This window comes from Cryptomeria japonica, chromosome 4 (genome assembly GCF_030272615.1).
Source record: "Cryptomeria japonica chromosome 4, Sugi_1.0, whole genome shotgun sequence".
NCBI classification, from domain to species: Eukaryota; Viridiplantae; Streptophyta; class Pinopsida; order Cupressales; family Cupressaceae; genus Cryptomeria; species Cryptomeria japonica.
In genome coordinates, this window is record NC_081408.1 from 500,766,462 (window position 1) to 500,782,306 (window position 15,845).

A 15,845-nucleotide genomic window follows, 5' to 3' on the forward strand; every position below is an offset into this window, starting at 1 on the left:
GCTTTATAATAAAAAACATAGATTCATTAAAATGTTGTTATCTTTAATCAAAGAAAAATAGCTAGTAACTGTTAATTTATTCTTCAAATTTGACATGGAAATGTTTTTCTTACGCTTACTCCAATGATCGATTTTGTAAGGAAATAAGGTTAATAAAAATGCATCGCTATTTACTTAAAAATTAAATTAAAAAGAGTCTCATGACACTCATTAGAAGAACGCAAAAAATATAAAAAGAAATAAATACCAGCGTTCTATGCCATCATATAATATAAAATTTCGCCCGTTTCAAAATGAAATTATATAATATAATATAAAATAATAAATATTAATATAATAAAAATTAATATAATATTAAATTAAAATAAAATTATATTACAAAGTGATATAATATAATGCTAAATAAATTAAGATAAATACTATAATATACTATAAATATAAATTAATAATATAATACAATACAAATAAATAATTTTTAAAATATTAAATATAAATAAAAAATAATATAATATTAAATTAGAACAAAATTATATAATATATTTATTATAAAGTCATATAATATAATTAACTAAATATTATATAATATCACTTCACGTTGAAATTTGGTTGAAGGTTAGTTAATTGATTACAAAGTAACTTAATGCGATATTATTAATAAATATAATATAATCTATTAAATAATAATAACTTGACTGACCATGATCGACGGTTACGCTGTTTGTTTGTTTTTTTGCCAATTTTAAAATATAGTAGAACGTTTTAATACAACGCTGCTAAACTGGGAACTTAACGTTTTATGTCCTAAATTAGGAAATTTGTGCTTTTTATATAAAAAGCAATATTATATTTTTAGGATTCAGATTATGTGTTTATTCATATTTTATATAATGTAAATTTAATTTTAAAATAATAGATTATTATATTTAATATATATGTTATATAATTATTTATAGTCATTACTTAAAATAACTTGCAAAGGTAATATAGGCTAAATTTTTATTTAGTTAAAAAAAAAATGGCTAAAAATTTCAATACAGTGCTGCTAAATTTAGAATTTAATGCTTATGTAGAAGTCAATACACTAAATTAAGACATTTATGCTTTTTTATATAAAAAGCGATACCATATTTTTAGGATTAAGATCATGTTCTTTTCCAAAAGTATCTCTCTATAAAGAGACTTCTATGTGAGATTTCTTTTAAGCTCGATTTCTGTAAAGCTCAGAAGTCTTTATAGTGAGAAGATTTATTTTAAGCTCGATTTCTGTAAAGCTCAGAAGTCTTTATAGTGAGAAGTACTTAGTGCACATTATCTCTCTATCAAATAATGGCAAACAGAAATCAATTTGGTAATCTTCAGTACCTGTTTTCAAAAGAATTGTGCACTAGTGATACAAATAAGTTGTGCAGGGTAATAATTCCGAAAGCAAAAGCGGAAGCATATATTTTGCCGATGTATACAAGCAAAGAGAGAGAAGACATTAAGGAGGATAAAGACCTTAAGCTACGAGGTTTTGACATTGATTCAAACCAGGAGGAAAGCTTTGCGCTTAAGTTCTTAAAAAGTAGCAAGTGCTACGAGCTGAAGAGTGGATGGAGTCAATTTGTACAGCGGAGGCAATTGAAAATGGGCGATGTCTTTAATTTTTATGTAAGAAGTGACACCAAACAACTATGTATAAGCTGCGACCAACCCCTTAAACTCAAACTCGCCTCTCCAGAAATGTTGTGTGGGGAAGAGTATAAAAAGCCAAAAATGGAGCGCTCAGAGAAGTTAAATGGTGAATGGATAGAAGAATTAAAGGAGGAGAACCTTAAATTCAGAACCTCGTGGTTAAAAATGTGGTATGATCAAGAGTAAAGAAAAGTAGGGGATTGACCTCAAATTGAGGCTATCCTCAAAAACATCCTTTTTCTTTTTTTTTTAACTCAATATCTTTTCCATGTATTAATTTAGTAGAGGGAAACTCTCATGAACTGTGTCAATTCAGTTATCATTTATTCATTTTTGACAATTTTGTAAATCTGAGGGTTCAAATTTTTCAATGTATGTGAGATGTTGAGCACATGTGTGCCATAACATGATTTGTGTGCAAAATGATAGTATGTTTAAATAAAATTTCAATTGTCTTATTTAAGAAACAATTAATATTTTTACTTACACAATGTGTATGAAAATATAGACGTTCCATGTGTATGACTGCAGTAAGACAAGGATTTTGATGGAGCAGACTCTTTAAAAACCCAAACCCTCTGGAATGAAAGTGTTGTAAATTATATTTGATTCCCTTTTTCTGCTTTTGGGGCTGAGGGTGGGGAAACTGTCATGAACTGTGTCTATTCAGTTATGATTTGTTCATTCTTTGACAATTTTGTAAATCTGAGAGTTCAAATTTTTCAATGCATGTGAGATGTTGAGCACCTATGTGCCGTAACAATATTTGTGTGCAAAATGGTAATATGCTCAAATAAAATTTCAATTGTCTTACTTAAGAAAGAATTGATATTTTTACTTACAAAATGCGTATGAAAATGTAAACAATCCATGTGTAAGACTGCATAACTTGCCATAAGACAAGCATTTTAATGGATCAGAATCTTTAAAACCCCAAACTCTCTGAAATGGAACAGTGTTGTATATTATATTTTATTTATTTATTCTGCTCTTTGGGTTAAGGGTGAAGGAAATTGCCATGAATTGTATCAATTCAGTTATGATTTATTCATTCTCCGACAATTTTGTAAATCCGAGAGCTCAAATTTTTCAATGTATGTGAGATGTTGTACACGTGCCGAATGCTAATATGTTTAAATAAAATTTCAATTGTCTTAATTAAGAAACAATTGATATTTTTACTTACAAAATGTGTATGAAAATGTAGACAATCCATGTGTAAGACTGCACTGCATAATTCGCAGACAAGGATTTTGATGGAGCGGAATCTTTAAAACCCAAATCCTTTGAAATGAAACAGTGTTGTAAATTATGTTTGTTCCCAAATACAGTATGAACGTCTGTGCTTCTATAATCTGGGAACTTAGGGTAACATTTGGGTTTCGTTAGTACTCTCACTCCAAAAGGAGAAGCAAACGAAGCCAAAATACCATGGCCTTGCCTTTGAAAAGGCAAAACGCATCTTAAAAGAAAAATTGTAAAATTGTGTGATTATCTTAGAAAATTTTTAGTTTTCATAGCATCATTATCAACAATTGATATTAGGTTTTCACAATTCATGAGATAGAAATCAACTGCTTTCGAAATAGATTGTAATATTTTTCATTAACATTGTGGATCACATTTAGTGATCCATCATCAGAATATAACGTTTTGCTTTCTAATTATTACATCCTGATAATAGATCACTGAATGTGATCTGAAATGTTGATTCAAAAAATTACAGTCTATTCCGAAAGCAGCTGATTTCTATTTCACAATTGTTACCAATATGAAACTTTATAGACTTGCACAAAGTCTATAAGCACAGAAAGGGCACCTGAACTGTGAATTGTTCGAAAAAATGCCTGAAAAAAATAATGTTCTCATGGACTGCAAATATTTCAGAGTTCCTTAGTAACTCTCAAGCGAAAGCAGTTGGCAGATGTAAAGAAAAATTCAACAACCTTTGCCAGCAAGCTCCCTGCCTGTGCCAAAGGAAGCCTTGGAACAGGATATGGCGTAGCCTCAATCCCTGCAGGCAAAATGATGAAATATACACAAGACTGGTGGATTTCTTGATAGAATCATGAAACAAATGTTGTATAATGGGCTGCAATAATTACCGATTTTCACAAAATGAATTATTCAGAAGGCTTTTGAAGCAATATGTTGAAATATAGACAAAACTGGTGGATATCTTGATAGAATCATGAAATAAATGTTGTAAAACGGATTGCAATAATTACAGATTTTCACAAAATGAATTATTTAGGAGGCTTCTGAAATTTTCAAAAGCAAATACAATCGGCAGGTGCACAGCCAATTTCCATAGGCTTTGCCAACATCCTCGCTCCCTTGCGATATTGGAACACGACATTTACATCTAGAAGCACAGACAGGGCACGTGAACTATGAATTGTTCGACAACATGCCTGAAAGAAATATGCTGTCATGGACTGCAAAGATTTCAGAATATAAACAAAATTGAATTTGTTAATAAATCATTCGTAACTTTCAAGCGAACGCAATTGACAGATGTATAGAAAAATTCCACAACCTTTCCCAGCAACCTCCCTGCCTGTGCCAAAAGGAAGGCTTGGAGTAGCCTCACTCCCTGCATGCAAAATGTTGAGGAAGTTATATTGGGTGTAAAATGAAAAAGATATAAATATTAATAAATATATGTTTAAAAAATACACTTACATATATATTGAAGTGTATTTTTAGATTTTTTTTTAATATTATTTGCTGAAATAGGAATTGTGAAAACATTAAGTTTTTTAATATTTTTTTTAAATTAGTTCTAAAGTTATGTCACAAATGTGTTTAGTAGACATTTTCAATTGAAAAAGTTTCTCACTTTCAATTGAAAATAATTAAATTAATTTGTGTTAATAAGTTAGTTTGAAGTAAAACATAACATTAAAATTTCACCCTTTTTAACACTTCATATTGCTTAGGAGATGCTCTTGCAAATGTCTAAAATAGTCATTGTACTTATTGATATATTCTTTAACGAATTACTACACATCTACGTCATCCTCATAATATTTAAGGAGTAAAATTTATCCTACAAATCATTAGGGGAATGCTAATTGGCCTCGTATCTTATCTATAACAAAGTTTTGGAAGCGTGTCTCATCAAACAACTTGTCACATCACCACGTCTAGTGAGAAGTGTCCAAAAATTGTTTTCTTAAAGATACAACCAAAACTTAATCATGGTATCCCTAGTAGTTGAACAAATAAATATCATTTGTTGATAAACAATCATATTTTTATGTAAATATAACTTAATTGCAACCTAGAAAATCATAATACCTTTTGTTAAACATGAATTTTTGTTATCTCTAACTTCCATATCCAACACAAATGGATGGTTATGATATTTAATATGAAACAAAAAATTATTTATTTCACTTGTTAATGAATGTATTTATGTTTTTTATATAACATGTATACGTTGTCATGTGTTCAAGTATGATACATCTTGATCGTTTGTTTATTTACATGTGAACTAATTATATTTACACACACACACACACACACACACACACACACACACACACATACATAACACACACGCGTGCGCGCACGCACACACACACATATAGAAAGACTAAATGTTATAACCCTTTGCCAACAATTGGACTCTCCCCACTACTAACCCTTCTCCCCTAACAAAAGTTTCCCAAGATAGAATTGGCTAGTTAATATTTTTTTGTTTCTCCTCTATATCATGTAGTAGTGAAATGTTGTGGATGAACAATCAAACTTTACAATACTAAAATGTCTCCTAAGTGAATAGTTGACCTCAACCTAGCTAGGTACACCTAGGCATCTCCTTTACTTCTCTAACCTCATAAATTTTTGTGTGTTTTCTACATCAATCCACAATAGATTAATATATACAAGTTAAAATGAGTGTGTAAAGGAAAACCTAGACCTAGTGTGTCAAGGACTCACTATAGAAGAGACACAAATATACCAAAAGAAAACATACTTCCAAAACATTTGGGGGTATTGGAGTGTACAATGAGCAACACCAAAATTACAAATGAATCCCAAATATAGCTAAAGGGTCTATTTAACTTTCTATGTCAAGAGGGTTTAGGATCATCATGGAATCACACTCTTCAATTGACGAATAGACTAGCAACTTCCTACCCTAGTGTCCACACAAGGGATTTAATAGGAACTTGGGGCTCTTTGTTAACAAGATTCCCCCAAGAAAACCCAAACACAATGAATCCATTGAACATAGAGGGGAGGATGATCTTCATAATACAAAACAATATAAAGGGATCTTAAGACATAGACAGACTCAAAAACTGAGACAAACTAAAAAAAAAATCACTATGATTTTATCAAAGATAAATAGAAATAATACAAAGATATCTAGTAAGATATTGTAGAAAGGAGAACAAATTGAACAAGTTGAAAATAAAGGAGAGGGAAAGCTAATAGGAGGCATGGAGAGCCTCGAGTAAAATATGGGAAAAATAGAAGGGCTTACTATAAACAAGAAGGTCAATGAGAAAGTGTCCCAAGATATAGATAGGCCCACATCAACACTACTAATATGGTCATCAAAGTTATATGTGGAGGAGAACGTGAGAATGAAAAAGAGACTCGAAGTTGTAGAAACAAAGCCCAAGGTTTATGAAAGTAGCAAGATAAAATAAGTTATAGAGTTCAATTGCAAGGTGGAAAAGGAAAATAAAATACTCCAAGATCAAATCTTGTATCTATAGAATAACATGGAAAGAGAACAACAAGAATTGGTTGCTTTAAAAAAAGAGTTAGATCAACTTAAAATAGTTGTAACTAAGAGGCCAAAAATGGTGAGAGGAGAGGATATAATGCATATAAAGGAGATCTAATCAACATTAAAAATATGTGGATAAAAGAAAATTAGTTATGAGACTAGATAGAAGAGGTCAAATCATGGTCACAAGTGATAAGTGGATCATCAAGTAAGGATTAAGGAATCATTGAAAAGCAAGTCAAGGGGGGAAAAAAGGGAAAAAACAAAAAACAAAGAAATACTACAAACAATATAATTAAAGGTAAGAGGGGCATTGGTGAGAAGGAGAGAACCAACATTCTAACAAGGGACTTCCTTAAAGACAAGTTGAAGTGGGCAAAGTATATCTAGCAAGCAAACATTATTGGAAAGAAGATAGTTGGAGGAAGAGATAGGAATGTACAAGTTATCTTGAGAAACATAGAGGCTAAGAATGTGATTCTAAAAAATAGAGAGTTACTTAGAGGCACACACATTTACCTAGATGAGGATGTGTCCTTTTCCCAACAAGAAGAACAAAGGAAACAATGGGAGAAAGTGAAAATAGAAAGAAATGAGGGAAAGTGGGCATGGTTCAAGAATAGAAAGCCCGTGATCATTTTTCAAACAAGAAATAGGGAGTAGGGCCCGGCGAGAATACTTACATGTAGAAAGTTGGAATTGCAGAGAATATCCATGAAGAAGAGGATTAAGGTTGGGAGGGTGTGTGCAAGAATTAATCACAATTAACCTAAAAATTTAAAGCACTTCAAGATTGAATCTTTAAAATAGTCGATAATATGAAATGTAGTACTGATAGTTTAGTTTCCAAATGTGTAATTTATTTTAATAACCAAATGATACAAATTGATTTTCAATAGGTATGTCTAAAAACCACTGTTTAAAATTCACTTTTTCAGGACCATACCATGCACATGTAAAACAACCATATTTTGACATAAATAAGTTTTTTTATAATCCTCTTGGGAAAATATTAGTAAGAAACTAAAGATTGTTGAGGATATTTTTTGTAATTTTTTTCTAAACATTTTTTTAATTATTAAATTTTTATTGGTCCTAATTGTTGTTTTGAAAACCCCTTGTGTATGACAAATATAAGTAAACTTGAACTTATCATTTTTTGAATCTTATTTTTCAAATTGAAAATAATAGTTTGTAGATTATTTTCATATAATTTGTTTTCAAAAAACATAAAAAAATAAAAAGTCATTAGAAAAATAAGAAAACCTATTATTTCAAGTGTATGGATCAATTTCATTAAAAATGACTTGAAAATTAGAAACATTAATCCAATTGTAAAAAAAATTGCATATTTGAAATCTAAATAATCTCCTCTATAATGGGTTTTAATTTCATTAAAAAATTATGCAAAAAATGTATTCAAACATGTCTAAAGTCGCTCTTTTCTAGTGGCATTGACATGACCTTCAAGTTACCAGTTAGGTCTAAGGCTAGGGACAAGCTCCCTAAGCCTCTTTCCAACTTGAGACCCATAGCACAAATTGGCATTGGAATTCAAATTTCTTGAAATAGGATCTTGTTTCAAAAACAAAATGGGGTCCCATTTTGTTTTGGATTGTTGTTTTAATATTGAAAATGACTTATATATACATGAAATTTAACATTAAAGTTGTATTTCATACAGTCAATTTCAATCGTCAACAAGCTTCTATATTTTAGAAGTTTTTATAAATTTTCAAACTTAGTCAAATTTCAATAATCAATAGGTTTCTATTAGCATTTTCTCACTCTATTTATCTCCCTCAAGCTCTAGACCTATGTATCTCCATATCACTCTTCCTCTATCCCCTCTTTACCTCTCTCTATTTCACTCTCTTCCCTCCCAAAAAATCTAGACCTATCTATCTACCTTTATCTCACATCCTTGACTCTCTACTCTCTATATCCTCTCTCTCTATACAATTGCCTTCACTCCCTCCCTATCTCTAATTATCTACATGTACTTCTCTCTATCTCTCTTTACATACCATTCTCTACCTCCCTCCCTACCTACCTATATTTATCTACATACATCTCTCTTACATCCTCTCTCTTTCTCCCTCCCACCCTCTTCTCTCCACTTCTTTCTATATTTCCTCTCTCTATGCATATCTATATCTCAATCCCTCTCCCCCCTTCTCTACCTATCCATCTCTCTTTACTTCTTTATATTTCCCCCATCTCTCTCTCCCCTTCTCTACCTGTACATATCACTCTACTTCTTTCTATCTCCCCTATCCCTCTCTCTTTTCATCTATCTCCCCACTCACTCTCTCTTTATCTTCCCCCTCTCTCTACCTACTTCTCCCTCCCTCCCTCTCTACTTTTATCTATCCTCACTCTCTACCATCTTCCCTCTATACTCCCTCTCTCTCCTCTCACTACTTACCTCTATCTCCCCTCTAAGGTATAAGGTTGATAGTTGAGGGTTTAGGGTTGATCATTAGGGTATACGATTGAGGATATAGGGCTTAGGGTTTATTGTATAGTGTTTAGGGTTGAGGATATGTGGTAATTGGATCCCATTTTCTTGTAACATATGATTACTTTTGTTGGAGTTTCTAATGGTGGCCTTGTTGAAATCCACCATCCTCCTCGCATTCAAATTGATTTTGTCGATGTCCTTCTCAGTCCTTTTAATTATATCATGTCATTTTGAGATTTCATCCTTTAGTATTCTTACTTCCTAAAAAACATCATTATTAGTCATTAACATTCTCTTCAACTCATTTTATTTAACACAATAAAGAACCATTTCATAATCTTATGTTATGTGTTGATATCCTTGCTTGTTTTATTAGATTCATTAGTCAACAAGCTCATAATAAAAGCCACAAATTCAAGAGAAGAGGAAGGGAAATAAATATTAGTAAATAAATCAAAAGAGCTAGGGCAAAGGCCCTTGAACTTTGGGATATTAGCTTAAACATATAAATCTCCCATCTCATTCACTTTCTCTTTACCTTTTTCTATCATAAGTTTATTGAATTCATCTTTCTATTACTAGTTCTACACCATGAGATCTCTTTGCTTCCCCCTCTATTAACTCTAGTACGAACAAATAATATCCCATGAGCCTCATGGTTGGAGGGAGTAGAGACAAGATTGGTAGGGTTATCATAATAAGGAGGTTCAAAGTCGAGCAAAGAGGATAAGATTGTTCTTGAGAGGATAGGTGATGTTATTTCTTGTATGAATAAAAGGGAAAAGAGGGGGAGGAACGTCTCTTCTTGTGAGGGAAGTCTAGAAATAAAGAATATCTAGGAATATAACTATTGGTATCAATAATAGGTTGGGGTTTACTGGATCAAGTATGCTTGATTAATAGAGGGTGGGGGTTTAGGGTTAGGCCTTCGTCTATAAATGGAGGGTGGGGGTTTAGCCTTCCTTCTTTCAAGATGAGGGTTTGTCATTGGACCTACATTGGGGTTATCCTTTCTTCGGATCTAGAGGATGGAATAGTTGCTACTCTACTATATATGATCCCACGACAACCACAAGTTACGTGGCAACTGAATTTCCATGCTAGAAGACCTTTGGCAAAAAAAATTGCATGCCACCAGGCCCGCTTCGTTTTTGGTTGTCTACCTGCTTGGAAGAAGCAAGCAGGCTAATAACTATCTGACAACAAAATGAACTTTCCAGGCTAAAAAGCCCATAATTAAAGCCTATCAGCTAATAATTGCAAACATGGCACCATTAACAACCATTTAAAATAATCCATTGCTTGAAAACTCTTTTAATATTAAAATTAAAGAACATATAGAATTTATAAAAATTTAAAAGAATTAAAATTAATTTTATTTATTTATATTCAAATAATAATATAATAATGTATATATGTCCAAGGGGTTGAGCTTAACTGGTTAAAACACTGGGTTCTCACTGTGGAGACCCAAGTTCAATTCCCAATAGGGACATCTAAATTGGAATTCTAAGTTGTGACTCTTGGCCTTCCATAATGGGGAAGATCTTGGGTCAATCTAATCAAACAAAATAATAATAATAATAATTCAAAATATTACGGCTACGGCCTATACCTACCAATATATATATATAGGTGTGTGTGTGTATGTGTGTTTGTGTGTGTGGCTTTTGTTTTTTTTTTCATTTTTAACAAAATACATTATAAGATTGTATTTATTTTTTATTTAACTATTTTATATTTGCTTGAAGCTTGTGTTCAATTTTTTTTCATATGATTGAAAGCTTTGATTATAAGGAGTATTGATTATGGTTATTTCCCATTAATTTTAAATTTATGTACATTAATATGTTTTGAATTATTAATGAATATTAATGGTGAAGAAGGCACTCTTTTTTCACAAATGATTTTGGTCATTATAATTTGAATATTCCAATGTTAAGGAAAGTGTTTTTCATACAATCATTAAGAGTTTGAACATTAGAAAAAATAATATTAAAATTAAAGTACATATAGAATTAAGAAAAATTAATTTTATTTATATTGAAATAATCATATAATAACGTATATATGTAGCTTTTATTTTTCCTCTTTTTTTAAATAAATACATTTAAACATTATTTTGTTAAGATTGATATAAGTCTTAAGTTCCATTAAGAATTATGAGTTGTGAGTGTGGATAATTAGCCAATTAATTTTAAAATAAAAATATCTTTATTTTTATAAGATTGCATTGACTCTTTTATTTAATTTTTTGTTTAACTATTTTAAATTTTTGAAATTAATATTGAAATTTTATATTTTCTTAATGATGGTGTTCAATTTTTTTTATATATATTGGAAGCTTTGATTTTAAGGAGTATTGATTATGGTTATTTCCTATTAATTTTGAATTTATGTACAATAATATATTTTGAATTATTAATCAATGTCAATGATGAAGATGACATTCTTTTTTCACAAATGATTATGGTCATTATGATTTGAATATTCCAATGTCAAGGAAAGTGTCTTTCATATTCTTTTTTTCTCTCTCTCTAGTTTAATTCACGGATGGTACTCAATCATTTAAGAGTTTGAACATTCTATCATTAAGAAAAAGTGTTTTTCATTTTCTATTTTTTTTCTCTATTTCCCCATGTCCCCTTATGTCTATCTATCTCTTCCTCACTAAATCTCCCTATATACTTGTATATCTCTTTATCTCTTTCTCTCTATCTCTCTCCATCTTTATCTCTCCCTCTACCTCTTCCTCTTTGTTTGTTTATCTCTTTTATCTCTATCTCTCCATTTCTATCTCCCTCTACCTCTTTCTATCTATTTCTCTCCCTCTTCCTCTCCCCCTCTATCTTCATCTCTACTTTTATCTACTCCAAACTAACCACACTATTAGAATAACTTGACAATTGTGTCTCTTGTTTATTATTTTATTTATTTTAAACAAGTTTTCTAGAATATGATTAAGAAGATTTATCATAAAAGTCCAATGTATAATTTAGAATAGAAATCATATATTAGAATCATGTGTAATCGGGTTGTATAGAATGAATACATTATTTGTCATAAAGATGAATAAAGAATTTAAAATTTAAAAAAGATGGACTCAAGGAATGAGATGAGGTGTCTCTCAAATAAGATTTTCCTTTCGATGCAAATGCTAAAACTTTAGATAATATATTTACCATTTGAAAACAACAACAACAAAAAATTATGAAAAAATGTTAAAGCTTCTTGATATTACATATGTAGTTTTATTGCCTATTTAAAAATAAATACACAACTAGTATCAAATTGAAAAAATTAACACAAAATTCAAAGAGTTATAATAAAAAATATAATTTAACATTTTTGTTGATTGAATAACAAAAATACATAGAATGAAATATAATATGATAGTTAAAAAAAATAAAAATAAAAATAAAAATTGTCACATAATAATTTAAGATATTAATTATTAAAATATAAATATATGAATTTTGAAAAATTGTCATGGGGTCCATTTAATCCTATTCCTTTTGTCAATATATGTTTCCATTCCCCTAGATAGTTAGTAGATAAAGAGTTCCCCTAAAATATGGATGTTTTGGTTAGTAGTCAAAAGACAAGAGTTCTTGTGCTTAAAATTCAATGTTTCCATGTTAGGGAAGTTCTCTTATAACATGTTTAATAGCATAAATGAGTAGATTAAGTTACAGGTAGAGAAGATAGTTAATGGGATAAAACCTAAGGCAAACCACATATAAAACACAAACAAAACTGTTACTTATATTAATGATATTAGACTTTTACAATCCATATTGATTTCTGTAATTTTGGATTCGATTGTGTGATATTTTTGCATCTAAAACCACACTTCGTGATCCATCATTAGGATGAAAGAGTGCATAAGGAGAAGAAAAATGGTTAGTTGCAGGCCTAGACTAACTAAAAAAGAGGGGAGGAGGGGAGAAAGGGGAGGCTACACATGGAACCCAAGGTAGGATGGAGGGAAGAAGGAAAAACAAAAATCACAAATAAATAAGAATATAAAAATAAGAAAAGAAATAAATGAATAACAAAGGTTATAAGATATAAGAAATAGCATATAATTTCTACAAATATAAAAGTTAAATGAGTTATAAAAACAAGATATATATATACATATAATTTCTACAAATATAAAAATTAAATGAGTTATAAAAACAAGATATATATATATATATAGAGAGAGAGAGAGAGAGAGAGAGAGAGAGAGAGAGAGAGAGAGAGAGAGAGAGAGAGAGAGAGAGAGAGAGAGAGAGAGAGAGAGAGAGAGAGAGAGAGAGAGAGAGAGAGAGAGAGAGAGAGAGAAGAGAAGAGAGAGAGAGAGAGAGAGAGAGAGGAGAGAGAGAGAGAGAGAGAGAGAGAGAGAGAGAGAGAGAGAGAGAGAGAGAGAGAGAGAGAGAGAGAGAGAGAGAACTATAAAAACACGAAACTCAGAAAAGAGAAAAAGAGAAAAATGTAAAAATAAAAACATAAATAAATAAAAATCAACAAATGAATATGAAGTAGATAGAATAAAAAGGAAAGAAATAATACAACAACAAATAGTAATAAGGAAAGATTAAAAATCTAAAATCTAACTTATAGAAATAAATAAACTAAATAATTAAATAAATAGAAAAAATAATAATAACAAAAGTAATAAAAATAATAATGATACAAGAAAAATGAAAAAATAAAAGATAAAATAACAGCAAACAAGAATATGAAACAAAAAACCAAGTAAGAGACAACTAAACACCTACAAGATGAAACAAAAATAAGAAAGAGAGGTATGAAAAGACAACAAAAAGCGAAAACCTAGAGGAGCAAGAAGCAAAAGAAAGGAAAAAATGTGAGAGAAAAAGAATGGGAACCGAGCCAAATAGAGGAAAAAAGACCAAATCAAATAAAACAAAACCACACAAACGAAGGTAGAGGTAGCTTGGAGGTTGGGGGGAGGGGGGGTAACCACGACAAATAGGAAGGGGGGAGAGGAGGGACAGGGGAAGGATTTAGGGGCCTAAGGTTTAAGGGAGGGGGGATGGTGCCTTTTGAGGTTGGACAACAAAGGATGCCAAGAGAGATTGAGGCTCCACCCGTTAAGGTTGGAGGGATGATTATGGATTACTATGGCTTCTTTGAGCTTCCTCTTGACAAAGTTGTCTTCTTTGAATAAGATCTTGGTGTTTTCAAGACAAATGCGATGTTTAGTTAAAGAGGACTGTTCGGTGAGGGCAAACTTGAGGACACGATCATGCTTAATGTCAGCGCTATGCTCCTTAATTATAGTATTGAAAGATCGACCCGTTTCACCTATATAAGGTGTGCCACATGAGCAAACCACCTAGTAGACCCCTAAGTCAAGTAATATGTCTTTGGGGTCTTTGAGGGAGGGGATCTGATTTTTCAACAAAGAATAGGGTTTGAAAGCACATCTAATACCTTTCTTAAGAAGGATCTTATCGTTTTTTTGCAAAATGCTTTCAATATAGGGAAGGGAGGCAAATGGGAGGTCCAAAGATTTGGTCAAATTAGAGATGGAGAAGAAGCTAGATTTGGCTTGGTTGAGAATTGTAGCAATTTTCTTTCTAGAGTAAACATGTAATCTAAAGACATTATGAAGATGGTTTAATTCTTGGTTAAGGTGGTCTTCGTCACATATCCTATAGGCTCTAATGGCAAGATTTTTGAGAACACTAATTTTGTGAAATGGGTGGTGATGAGAAGAAGAGGGGAGGTACAGGTCGATGTGGGTGGCTTTGCGGAAAACTCGCGGACCTAGAGAGCCATCTGGTTTTCTCATAAGTAAAAAATCAAGGAACGAAAGTTGGTTATCAGATTCCAACTCCTTGGTGAAAGAAATGCAATGCGCTATGCTGTTGAGATGAGCATGGAACTCTACTAATTTATCCAGGCCATGGGGCCAACAGACATTAGTGTCATCCACATAGTGCTTCCACCATCTAGGCTTAAGCGAGAAAGAGTTGAGGGCAATTTCTTCAAATTGCTCCATGTCGAGGTTAGCTATAATGGGGGAGAGGGGGGAGCCCATAGCTACACCATCTACCTACTCATAAAAAGAGCCTAGGAAAGAAAAAAAATGTAGATCTTAAACATAATTCAACTAAGGAGGAGATTTCCTCATTAGTTTTACGTCTAATGATCTCAATAGAATCAAGAAGGGGGACCTTGGTGAAAAGAGAAACAACATCAAAACTGACTAAGAGGTCATTATTGTCTAGCTTCTTGTCCTTAACAAATTGAACAAAGTGAGAGGAATCTTTGATGAAAGAATTGGAAGAACCAAAAAGAGGGGCGATGATTTTGGCCAAGAAAGAAGCTAACTTGTAAGTCGGGGAGCATATGGTGTCAACAATAGGCCGTAGAGGGAGGGATACCAGCCTTATGAATTTTGGGGACACCATAAATGTGAGGGGTTACTTCTTTGGTTGGCAGAAGACGTTTCTTGGTCGAGTCATAGAAAGAAGAGCTCAAGATAGCAGATTTAACTTTTTTAAGAACAACGGAGCAAGGGTTGCAAGTAGAATTCTATAATTGTCACCATCTGAAAGCAAGCAAAGCATTTTATTGATATAGTTACTTGTATTGTTATATACATGATTTTTGTGTATATTTGTATTGTTATATAACTTATTGTAAGATGTCAAAATATATTTTACTTTTCTACTTTCCTATTGGACACATTGAACCTCCTTTACTTTTCTACTTTCCTATTGGACACATTGAACCTCCTTTAGGTTCAAGTGCTAGTTGATAAATGTGTGTCCAAAATGCTGGATAGACATTACCCTTACTATTTTAGCAATTTGCAGCATAAAAAAGCAGCAATTTACTTATATACCAAGAGAAATTAAAACAATATTATTCAGCAATGTGCTGAAAGTTACAAGGCAAAATCATTTAATAAATTAATTGTTCAATGAGAATACACTT

At 31.5% G+C, this 15,845-nt stretch overlaps 1 protein-coding gene across 1 annotated transcript; it reads left to right on the plus strand.

Moving 5' to 3' along the window:
* The first annotated feature begins 1,188 nt into the window (after positions 1 to 1,188).
* On the plus strand, positions 1,189 to 2,047 carry LOC131060421 (B3 domain-containing transcription factor NGA2). Its single transcript, XM_057993657.2, has one exon. The coding sequence runs from the start codon at positions 1,327 to 1,329 to the stop codon at positions 1,858 to 1,860; it is 534 nt and encodes a 177-aa protein (XP_057849640.2). The 5' UTR covers positions 1,189 to 1,326; the 3' UTR covers positions 1,861 to 2,047.
* The last annotated feature ends 13,798 nt before the right edge of the window (positions 2,048 to 15,845 follow it).